Genomic DNA, 12,823 nt, shown 5'->3' with positions numbered 1-12,823 from the left:
CTCCTGGTCTATGTACAGGTTCCTCATGAGTACAATTAAGTGTTCTGGAATTCCCATTCTTCTCAATGTTATCTACAATTTATTATGATACACACAATCAAATGGTTTTGCATAGTCAGTAAAACACAAGCAAACATCTTTCTGATATTCTTTGCTTTCAGCCACGATCCATCTGACATCAGCAATGATATCCCTCATTCCATATCCTCTTCTGAATCCAGCTTGCATTTCTGGAAGCTCTCTGTCAATATCCTGTGCAACCATGTTTTAATTATTTTCAGTAATATTTTACATGCATGTGATATTAATTATATTGTTAGATAATTTCCACTTTCTGTGGGATCACCTTTCTTTGGAATGGGTACAAATATGGATCTCTTGCAGTCAGTTGACCTGGTAGCTATCTTCCAAATCTCTTGGTATAGCAGAGTGAGTACCTCCAGTGAGGCATCTGTTTGTTGAAACATCTCAATGGGTATTCTGTCAATTCCTGAAGCTTTGTTCCTAGCCACTTCCTTCAGTGCAGCTTCAACTTCTTCCTTCAATACCATTGGTTCTTGATAATATGCCACCTCCTGAAATGGATGGACATAGACCAGGTCTTTTTGGCACAGTGACTCTGTGTATTCCTTCCATCTTCTTTCAATGTTTCCTGAATCATTCATTATTTTGCCTATAGAATCTTTCAGTATTGCAACATGAGGCTTAATTTTTTTCCTTAGTTCTTTCAGCTTGAGAAGTGCCAAGCGTGTTCTTCCCTTTTGGTTTTCTAACTCCAAGTCTTTCCACATTTCATTGTAGTAATTGGCTCTATCTGCTCAAGCTTCTCTTTGAAATCTTCTGTTTAGCTCTTTTATCTTGTCACTTCTTCCTTTGCTTTAGCCACTCTCCTCTCAAGGGCAAGTTTCAGAGTCTCTTCTGACATCCATTTTGGTCTTTTCTTCCTTTCTCGTCTTCTTAATGACCTCTTCCTTTCTTCATGGATGATGTTCTTAATGTCATCTCATAATTTTTCTGGTTTTTGGTCATTGATGTTCAATGCATCAAATATATTCTTTAGAAGGTCTCTAAATTCAGGAGGAATATATTCCAGGTCATATTTTGGCTCTTGTGGACTTGTTTTAATTGTCTTCAACTTCAAGTTGAACTTGCATATAAGGAGTTGATGGTCTGTTCCACAATCAGCTCCTGGCCTTGTTTTGGTTGAAGATATTGAGCTTTTCTATTACCTCTTGCCACAGATGTAGTCAATCTGATTCCTACTCCATCTGGCAAAGTCCATGTGTATAGCTGCCATTTGTGTTGTTGAAAAAAAGTATTTGCAATGAATAAATAGTTGGTCTTGCAAAACTCTATCATGTGATCTCCACTGTTATTTCTGTCACCAAGGCCAAATTTTCCAACTACCCCTGATTCTTCTTTGTTTCCATCTTTCGCATTCCAGTCACCAGTGATAATTAACACATCTTGATTGCATGTTTGGTCAATTTCAGACTTCAGAAGTTGACAAAAATGTTCAATTTCCTCATCTTTGGCTTTGGTGGTTGCTGTGTAAATTTGAATAATAGTAGTATTAAGTGATCTTCTTTGTAGGTGTATGGATATTATCTTATCACTGACAGCATTGTACTTCAGGACATATCTTGAGACATCTTTTGTAATGATGAATGCCATGCCATTCCTCTTCAAATTGTCATTCCCAGAATAGTAGATCGTAGGGTTGTGTTATTCAAAATGACCAAAACTGATCCATTTCAGCTCATATGTAGGATATCAATCTTTATGCATTCCATTTCATTTTTGACAACTTCCAATTTTCCTAGATTCATATTTTGTACATTCCATGTATTATTATTGATTATTAATGAATGTTTGCACCTGTTTCTCCTCAATTTGAGTTATGCCACATCAGCAAATGGAGGTCCCAAGAGCTTTAGTTTATCCATATCATTAAGATTGGTTCTACTCTGAGGAGGCAGCTCTTTCCCAGTCATATTTTGAGTGCCTCTGACCGAAGGGGCTCATCGTCCTGCACTGTATCGGACAATGTTTCCAGGCTATTCATAAAGTTGCCTAATGATGTATCAGACAGTGTTTCTCTGCTATTCATAAGGTTTTCCCTAGCCAATTCTTTGAGAAGTGGATGGCCTCTTCCATCTTCCTAGTCTGTCTCAGTCTGTAAGCTGCTTTGAAACCTGTGCACCATTTGCAATCCTGCTGGCATTTGAACAATCGGTGGCACAGCCTCAAGCCTCACAGCAACATGCAAGCCATCCCAGTAGGACAAACTGACAGACAAGTTTGTCTCCATTAGCTGTTAAAAATCTCTATGCCTTCCCCTTACCTGGATCCTGTGGCTCTGTCTCATCCCCGGCTTTTCCCCTTGCTTCCTGCTTCTTGGTGTGGGGTGGAGCCTGTCATCTCCCTCCTCTTACCTGGGTCCCATGACTCTGTCCCATCCCCAACAAGGGTGCTAAGTTCTGTCCAATAGGGAAAGAGTCAGTTTAATAAAAGATGTTGGAAAAGTGGATTTCCACATGCAAAGGATTGAATCAGGTCAGTTATCCATACCTCAGAATATATACAAAACCCAATTCAATATGGATCAAGGACCTATATGTAAAAATTAAAACCATAAAATTCTTAGAAGAAAATAAAGAATTATTGGTACAGGACTGAATTTTTAACAATGGATTCTTAGTTATGACACCAAAAGTACGAGAAGCAAAAGACAAAATGGATAAATGAGATCTCATAAAAATGAAATACTTTCATTCATTACAGGAGTTTATCAACAAAATAAAGAGATATCTTAAAGGTTGGTAGAAAAAATTGGGAACCATGTATCTGATAAAATTTTAATATCCAGAATATATAACATATATATTAATATATAATTATATTAATATATGTTAATTTATATACCAATATAATATGTATTCAGAACTCCTCCTGCTTAACAACAAACAAACAAATTGAAAAAAAAAAAAATGAGCAAAAGGCTTCATGCCTTCTTTGGAGATACTGGTAACAAATGAAAAGTTACTCAACAGTATTAGCCAGTAAGGAGATGAAAATCAAAACCACAATGAGATACCACCTCACCCCCATTAGAATAAAAACCAAAAAACCAAACCTACTGCCATTGAGTCAATTCTGACTCATAGAGGACCTATTGGACAGAGTAAAACTGTCCCATAGAGTTTCCAAGGCTGTAAATCTTTGCTGAAGTAGACTGCCTCATCTAGCTTCCATGGAGGGCTGGTGGGTTTGAAAAACCCACCCTTTTGTTAGCAAGCATATGCTTTAACCACTGCATCACCAGAGCTCATCCCAGTAGAACAGCTATGATTTAAAAAAAAAAGAAGAAAAGAAAAACAGGTGCTATGGAGGATGTGGAGAAATTGGAACCTTCATCCATTGCTGGTGGGAATGCAAAATGGTAAAGCTCCTGTGGAAAACTGTTTGGCAATTCCTCAAAAATGTTAAACATAGAGCTACCATATGCTCCAACAATTCCACTTTTACATACGTACCCAAGAGACTTGAAAGTAGTGACACAGACACATGTGCACTGATGTTTTTGCAGCACTAGTCACAATAGGCAAAAGGTGGAAACAACCTAAATCCCCATCAACAGATGAGTAAACAAAATATGACATATCCACACAATAGAATATTAGCCCTGACAGAAATGAAGTCCTGATACATGCCACAACATGGATGAACCTTGAAAAACTGCTGAGTGAAGTAAATCAGTCACAAAAAGACAAATCCTGTATGATCTCACTTACATGAAATAAGAAAATATTTGGAACCAAAGCTTATTAACAGTTATCAGAGGTTGGAGGAAGGGGGAAAGAGTAAGTTGTTGCTTAGGGATCACTGAATTTCTGATAATGATGGTGGAATAATTTGAAATGGGATAGTGGTAATGGTTGCACAACATGAAGAATACAATCAGTGTCACTGAATTATACATGTAAAAATTGTTGAATTGGCAAATGTGTTGTTCTATATATTTTACCAAATAAAAAATAGCAGAACAAAACCCCACAATAATATAATCTCAATATTATTAAGAAATTATATATAAACAGAAAATAAAAAGCTAAAACCAACTACAAGGAAATATTACTTCTGAGCAGGGCGAATGAGGGGAAGGTAAAAAAATTGAATAAAGAACAATAGAGTGCCAGAGAGGGGGAAAAAAAAATTCATCGTTTGAAGGTTTGCCTAAGTATCTAAAACATTTTTACCTCTTGTTTTGTTATATACATGTAATAATGTACCACTATTTCCTTAATTTATTATAGTTAAACAACTTGAAAAGTAAACATGCAAAATGGCCCTCAGCAAAACTCAGTATCCACCATGAAATATCTGCCTTGTTTCACACCTGCCATTTTGAATGACTATGTGAAGGCTTTTACAGAGAGTGGATTTTGGTATAGTAGAGGTCTCTGAAAAAGCTGGCAAAGAGACATATGTAGCCAGAAAGAGAATTCTGAAGAAGCAACTCATCACAACTTCAAATGGTGTGCAATTATCTAGAAAAAAAACTAAGCATTTAAGGAGGAGAAAGGAGATGGAGATGGAGAGAAGTCATTTGATTTGTCTTTAAAATGAATACACTCTATGAAACACAAAACTGTTTACCTTGTTTCAATAACAGTGGAATATGTATGTGGTCAACAAAATTAAAATTTCTGGATTGAAGATGAAATAAAAGAATTTTTTATATTTTTAGTTATGTTACATTGAGAAATGTCACAGTTAGCTATAATAATTAATTGCCTCTGGAAGATATAAAATATGCAATCAAGATTTCTCCATACTCTTTCCGTTTACTCTCTGGTATTTCTTTAAGAGGAGAATGGTAACTTTATCCTAGAAATGCCCACTTCTCAAGGAAGTCTCTGAAGGACCTAATCCCCTGAAGTCTAATGGCTCTGGAGATGGGAATGAGGAATCACTGGGGCCCTTTAAATACATCAAGAGCATTCCTAAGGTGAAGGCCCATTTTCACTCTGTAGGGATGAAACCTAATGCACACCTCCTGTCCTGATTGCCATTGTGAGCTCCAGACCCAAATTTCCAACTACTCACTAACAGCTCTATGGGACAGGCCCACTGGAGACTTAGCCTCTACATGTTCCAAAGTACCTCAGTGTCTCCCCTTGTAAGACTTCTCCTTCTCATGGTGCCCTAGCACAGCTGATGGCTTCTCATGCTCCACTAACAGTGCAATGCCTCAGAATCATCTGCTATTATATCTTCTCCCTCATTCCAGTGTAGCTCCAATAAATGGCCATACACTGTTAGTTCGGGCCTCAGAGTCATTGTCAGATTGCCTTTCTTCATGCTTCCTTCCTGTGCTTTGGTCTAACCCCTCTGCTGTAGCATCTCACTGGTCACCTCCATGTCTCCAGTCTCTCACTGCAACAGATGTTGGCTGAGCACTGACTATACCCAAGGTTCTCTGCTAGGTCCTGCAAAAGACATCTTTCTTAATCACTTGTAAAAATAGGTTGTATCGCACATTGTCAGTGGTTTTCCATAATCTACAAAATAAAATCCAGATGCCTTGCTTCTGGCCCCCATTTTTGCTCCAGCCCCATCTGTGCTTGCTTGTCCCCCATGATTGAACTCCAGTCTACTACATCATTAAGTGGCTTCATGGAGGAAACTTGAGATGGCTAGAGATGGCTCAAGGCAATTTTATTCCCGATTCCTGAAGTAAGAGCAGCCTGCATACTCAGAACATTGTGGGATCAGGTACTATTCTCAACCTGGGGTGAGCACCAGGCACTGTTATCTCTAATCTTTTTCAGTGGTTCTTTTCCCAGACTTAAGCAAGGGACCCTCTGAAGCTCTCCAGAATTCTTTCTTGGTGAAGCTCTCTCCTCCCCAACACTTTATCTTGAGAATCCAGGTCTCTAGGCCTTGGCCTCCTTTGGTCTCCCAGCTCTGTCTCCTCAACTTAGGGATCTTCCAGCTCCCACTGCCTACACTGCATGTGCTTGCCATCTCTCAGGGACGACTGACCTCTGTTATCTGATGTTCAGTGACTTCATATAGTCTGCCTACATTTGGTTGTTTCAGGTGGGAGGTTAAACTCAGCTCCTGTAACTCCATCTTGGGCAGAAACTCTTGGTTGTGTTTTTGTTTCAATTTTCTAAGTGGTTACAGCAGGGCTTAGAAAATTGCACAATCATTAGTATGTTTGAATCCATTGTGGCAGCAATTGTGTCAATCCATCTCATTGAGGGTTCCCTTCATTTTCTTTGGCCCTCTACTTTACTAAACTTGATGTCCTTTTCTAGGGATTGGTTTTTCCTGATAAAATTTTCAAAGTTGGTGAGTTGAAGTCCAGCTGTCTTTCCTTCTAGGAAGAAAATCATGGAAATCTGTTTCTGAAAAGTAGCTGATGAAAACCCTATGTATCACAATCCCTTGAATAGATAACTGAAATTAACCTCATTAATAATGTGGTCTTTCTAGTTACAGACTTACCATTCCTGATAGGTTTTTTAGTATTTTTAGTAAGTTTTGAGCATTTTATCCACATATGTGAGTAAGATTGAATTGAAGGAAATATCCTAAATCTTTGGTCATTTTTGTGAATCCTTTTTTCCCCTATATCTGTCATGGATTTGAGAATAAATGTCCTCTAGAAAATGAACTGCACTTGGACAATTAAAAATCCATGAATTATACTCTCTAAGATGGGGACCAAGGCAAGGATATCTGCCCCCTCCCCTCTTATTTAACATAATATTCCAAGTTGTAGCCAGGGAAATAAGACAAGAAAAAGAAATAAAACGGGTATAGTTCAGGAAGGAAGAAATAAAACATGTATGGCATGATTGTAGCATAGAAGTCCCCAAGGCATCTACAAAAAAAGAAAAGAAAAAAAAAAAAAAACTAGAACTAATAAGTTCAGCAAGGTTTCAGGATAAAATAAAAACATAAAAGTCAAAACACTGCATAATGTGGATGAACATGGAGGACATTATGCTGGATGAAATAAGTCAATCACAGAAGGAAAAATATTATATTAGTTCATTATTGTAAAAAGACAAGGAAAGGTTTATATATGGAAGGAAACTTTCTTTGTTGGTTACCAGGGATAGGAGGGGAGGCGAGAGAACACTGCTAGTTAAGTAGAGAGAGGTGTTGATTTGGGTGAAGGGAATGTACCAAATGTGAGTGATCAACACAGTGGCATTGAGGAAGAGGAAGACATAGAAAGGTGCATTGGAGTACAGACAACAAAGATGCACTCTTTTGCATGCACAGTAGTACTGTGTTCTCAGTGACAGCAAGTGGCAAGCATTGATCTACAAGTGGATAGATGGGTGGACAGCCAGAATGATCAGATATGTCTAGGCAAGGGGTATGTGCCTATGACCATGTCGGGTTAGCAGACAAAGTTTCTACATCTGTATTTGTATGTGCTGTAAGACTGTCCAGTTGTATAGTAGAGCTGACAAGGGGCAAGGTTGTGGTGGCTTCTTGGCCACAGCCAGCTACCAGAGTGAGCAAGTAGTTGGACCTGTGAGCTTAGGACCATGGTCACAGGGGACATCAAGCTCAATTGGCATAATATACTACACAAATACATTGTTCTACATCCTACTTTGGTGAGTAGTGACTGAGATCTTAAAAGCTTGCAAGTGGCCATCTGGATGCAACTCTTCTTGGCAAGAGCAAAGAAAAATAAAACCAAAGATGCATGGAAACAATTAGTCCAAGGGAACTGGTAGATACTGCAGTTCTCAACCTATATGACCATGAGACCAGAAGAACTAGAGGGTGCCAGGTTACCACTGTCAACCACTCGAATGGGGATCAGTGCAGAAGATGATGGATAGAATGGGAGAACAATGTGGAACAAAACCCAAAATCATAAAAAAGGAGACCAAATTTGCTGGTCTGATAGAGCCTGATGAGACCCCTGAGACTATGGCCCCTAGCCACTTTTCAGGTCTGGAACTGAACTCACCTCTGTGGCTTCCAGCCAAACAATAGACAGGCATATGGGGTGAACATTTACATCAACAGATAGATACACAACTTGGAGCGATTAATCATGGGAGAACAGAAGGGTAGTGTTTTCACAGGGAGACAGCTGAGGGGGTGGCAGTACATGGGAAGGAAGAGCACAGGGAGAAGGTAACTATGGGGAGGAAGTGGGAAGAGAGCTGTTACATTGTGGGGAATTGCAGTCAATGTCATGAGACAAAACGTGAATGAACTGCTATATGGAAAATGAATTTGCTCTGTAAACTTTCACCCAAACCACAATAAAAAAAAAAAAAAGTCAATCACATTTATATATGCTGACTGTAAACATGTGGAAACTGAAATGAAAAACACAAAAATTGAACCTCAATCTAAACCTCACACCTTATACAAAAACTAACTAAAAATGGATCACAGTCTTACATGTAAAACATAAACTATATATACATATATATATATATATATGTATATATATACATATACACACACACACACACACACACACACACATATATATATATATATATATAAAGTTTTAGAAAATAAACACAGGAGAAAATCTTTAAGTTTTAGGGCTAGGCACAGAGTTCTTAGGCTTGACACCAAAAGTGTAATCCATAAAAGCAAAAACTGATAAATTGGACCTCATCAAAATTAAAAAACTTTTGCTTTGTGAAAACCTATGTGAATAAAATGAAAAAGCAAGCTACATCCTGGGAGTGCAGCAAAAATTTCCAAACCACATATCTGGCAAAGGACTAGTATTTAGAATATGGGAAGCGCTCTCAAAACTCAACAGTAAAATTGCAAATAATTGAATTAATATTTGGGCAAAAGACATGAACACATACTTCACCAAAGAGGATATACAGATAGTAAATAAGAGCATAGAAAGATAGTTCACTATTGTTATAGATTAAATTGTGTATTACAAAAAGATATGTTAAAGTCGTAAGGCCTATACCTGTGAATATGCCATATTTGAAGAAATAGAGTTTTTCTTTTATCAGTTAAGTCAAATGAGGTCATACTGGAGTAGAGTGGGTCCTAGTCTTTATCCCTTCTGAATGGTATATTTTAAAACAGAAAAACAGACACAGAAACAGAGTCACACACAGGGAAGGCACCATGTGAGCATCAGTCAGCAAGCCAGAGAAAATCGAAACACTGAGAGCTATAGAAGTTGAAAGAGAGAAAAAAAAGCATCTCCCTCTAGAACACATAGAGAGAAAGCATGGCCCTGCCAATGCCCAGAATTTGGATGCCCAGAATTTGGACTTCTACCCTCCAGCACTGTGAGAAAATAAAGTTCTGTAGTTTTAAAACTACCAACTTTGTGATGTTTTGTTACGGAGGCCCTAGAAACTAAGATAAACATCATTAGTAATACCAGAAACCAAAATCCACTGCCATCAAGTCATTTCCAAGTCATAGCAACCCTATAGGGCAGAGTAGAACTGCCCCATAGGGTTTCCAAGGCTATAAATCTTGACAGAAGCAAACTGCCTTATCTTTCTCCTGCAAAATGGCTGGTGAGTTCAAACGTTTTGGTTAGCAGCTAAATGCTTTAATCACTGTGCCACCAGAGCTTCTTCATTAGCCATAGGAAGATGTAGATTTAAACCACAGGGAGTCATCACTATACATCTATCAAAATGGCTAAGCTGAAAAATAGTGACAACACTAAATGCTAGCAAGGATTACTTATACATCATCACTTTTAGAAGAAGTGTGAAATGGTAAAGCTACTCTGGAAATGATTTGGAAGTAATTTCTTATGAAACTCAACATGCAACTACCATATGACCCGGCAGTTGTACTCTTGGACATTTATCCCAGAAAGATTAAAACTTACGTTCATACAAAAATTTATACACAAATGTTCTTAGTAGTTTTATTTGCCATAACCTGAAACTACCCAGATGTTCTTCAAGTCGTTGGTGATGAAACCAGCTGTGGTAATACTACTAAGCAATAAAGAAATGAACTACTGATACACTCAACAACTTGGATGAATCTTACTCAGTGTGAAAAAAAAAAAAAAATTCCATGCTGTGTTACTCTATGTATATACCATTCTTGAATTGTAGAAATGGTGCGATCTAGTGGTTGACAGAAGTTAGGAATGGGGATGGGGGTGGAGCAGGGAGAGTAAGGTGGATGTAGCTGTAAAAAGGAAACATGAGGGATCCTTGTGGTGATGGAGATGTTATGCATCTTAACCAGTGTCAATATTAATAACTTGGTGGTGATAATCTACCAGTTTTGCAAAATGTTACCAGTGGGAGAAACTGAGTAAAGGGTACATGGGACCACTCTGCATTATTTCTTACAACTGCATGTGAGTCTAAAATTATCTCAAAATAAAAAGTTTAATTTAAAATTTGGCATTTTATTAAATACTTACTAAAATTTTGAGTTACCCAGTGTGATGGATAAAAATTCCTCAGCTACTTACATGCTGGCCGTTTCAAGATTTTCTTAGACATGTTATTGACTACCTAATAATTATCAAAATGGTAAAATGTATCATTTAGCATCTAAGATTAATTTGATCAGAATTGCAAAAGAATGAATAAACTTACCTATATTAATGGTCAATTTTGATTATTAATCAAACAAAGCACAGAACCTCCACGAAGGGAGGATAATTGGCCACATTCATTCTGCACCTTGACAGAATGCTAATGATTCCACCAGATGGGTGCCAAGGTGAGGCTAACCTTCTCCCCCCTCTTCTCTCACAGGACCTCCTCTTCAGTGTGTGCGCCCTCAACGTTCTCTCCACCATTGTTTGTGCATTGGCCACGGCCATGTGCTGCATGCAGATGGTCTCCTCTGATGTTCTGCAAATGGTGAGTGCCCCCCACTTTCCCAACCACATTCAACATCATGTGACTGATCCCTCCTTTAGCCAGTCTGAAACCAGTGTAGCAGTGGACATTTCTGGCTTCCAGTCCTGGAAGCAATATGGACAATGGGCCCTGACCATCCATGGCACTTGGAGATCCTTGGCCTGTCCTCTGGAGCACAGATTGTGTATATATTTGGTGTCATCATTGTGTTTATTTTAGGAGCTGTTGGAGCTCCGTTTTTGTCTGAGTCCTGCTGCCATCAGGTCCCACCAAACGGCCCCTGGCATGTGGCCCTGAGTGATGTTAGTGAAACTCCTGCTGCCCTAGATCTCTTCTGGGCCCAGCACCTCCAAAGCAAGGCATTTTCCTCAGGTTTCAGATTCTCTTTAATAAAGGAAGTCTGGGGTTGTTAGAAGAGTCCCTGAGTAGTGCAAATAATTAATGCACTGGTCTGCTCATTGAAAGGTTGGACATTCAAGTCCTCCCAGAGACACCTTGAAAGATAGGCCTGGCAATTTACTTCCAAAAAATCAGAAAACCCTCTGGAGCACAAATCCTATTCAGACATAAGTAGGATCCACTCAGTGGCAACTTTTTTTTTTTTGGCATGGGGGGTGTCTAGACTTAGAAGATGAGTCTCAAATTGAAATATTGCTAATCTGCAGTCTGTCAGAAATGTCTTGACGGGAATGACACTTAACCATGCTTGCAAGGAAAAAAGATGAGCCCAGGAGAGAGGTCACACACTTACTGAGATAAATATTCATGCACACTTAATAAATAATTAAGGCTCTTTGTTATTTCAATGTGAATGGAGCCTAGCTCACTGTTGAGTGTATTACCACCAAACTCAGCACAATAAATTGATAGGAAGAAACTGTTCTGCAATGCTAAGCGTCCCTTCCAAAACTGCCCTGGCTCCTACCCAATGTTTTATGCATCTTATGAAAGAAAAAGTTTAATTATTCAGTCAGCTGTTGTGTTTGTTCTTATGACTCATCCACCTCATAGCAATACATCAGTTAATCAAGGTATAGGGCCAAAGAGCATTGTTATCAAGATGTTACAAATTCCTTGGCTCTAATCATATGCAGCGTACAGCTTCATTCTCCCAATACATAGCCATGCAGCTGTCACAGCAGCCAACCTTTTGGGGAAGTGGCAGGTTTCTGAAAGTTATCTAATTAAGTAGTTAGTTATCAGAGGTGAACTTTTGACCTTGTTCATTGAGGCCTTATGTTGGCAATTTTTTCCAGCATGTCACATACAGGGAAGGTTAAGTACCATCAGCTTCTCCTAACCCCCGCAGATTATACTGTCAGTCTGCAAATATCACACCACTTTGACGAAACTAACAGAACTAACGGATTGTAGACGCTTACATTTTCCTCATCTTAAAATGAAAATAAAAATTATCAACTAAATAAGGAGATGATGTATTGCAAATATAATATAGTATACAATTATAACGGAAATCTGCAGTCATTATCTACTTTGATGTATGGAATGTTAAGTCTAAAGGCAGGCAACTCTGGGTGTGAGTTCCAGCTCTTCTGCATACGAAGCAGGTGGCTCTGGAACATCACTGAGCCTCTGTGCCTCCATTCCTCACCTATGAAATGGACCTAAAATAAATGTGGCCATTTTTATTATTAAATGAGGAGATAATGTCAGTTTGCTTCTCGGACATTGGAACAATGATCTGAGTAATGCAATGGTGCCATACTATACTTTATAAACTCTAAAGCACTATATAAAACCAGTTACCATCGAGCTGAGAGCCAAAGTATGATCTTGAATATATCCCTCCTGAATTTAGAGATCATCTAAAGAATAGATTTGATGCATTGAATACCAACGACCGAAAGCCAGATGAATTATGGGAAGATATCAAGAACATTATCCATGAAGAAAGCAAGAGATCACTAAAAAGACAAGAA

General features: G+C 38.5%; 1 protein-coding gene across 1 annotated transcript in view; it reads left to right on the top strand.

Annotated features, from left to right (window-relative positions):
• The window catches only part of FAM189A1 (family with sequence similarity 189 member A1), a 1,045,217-nt gene that overhangs the window by 991,384 nt on the left and 41,010 nt on the right, over positions 1–12,823 (top strand). Inside the window, exon 5 of the mRNA XM_007956331.2 lies at positions 10,776–10,883. Within this exon, the coding sequence (XP_007954522.2) occupies positions 10,776–10,883 (108 nt within the window). The remainder of the gene's footprint in view (positions 1–10,775; positions 10,884–12,823) is intronic.

This window comes from Orycteropus afer, unplaced genomic scaffold (genome assembly GCF_000298275.1).
Source record: "Orycteropus afer afer isolate SDZICR_OR568_19922 unplaced genomic scaffold, OryAfe1.0 scaffold00609, whole genome shotgun sequence".
In the NCBI taxonomy this organism is placed as follows: Eukaryota; Metazoa; Chordata; class Mammalia; order Tubulidentata; family Orycteropodidae; genus Orycteropus; species Orycteropus afer.
The sequence above is the reverse complement of the archived record's forward strand: the minus strand, read 5'-3'. Positions and strand labels throughout refer to the sequence as shown.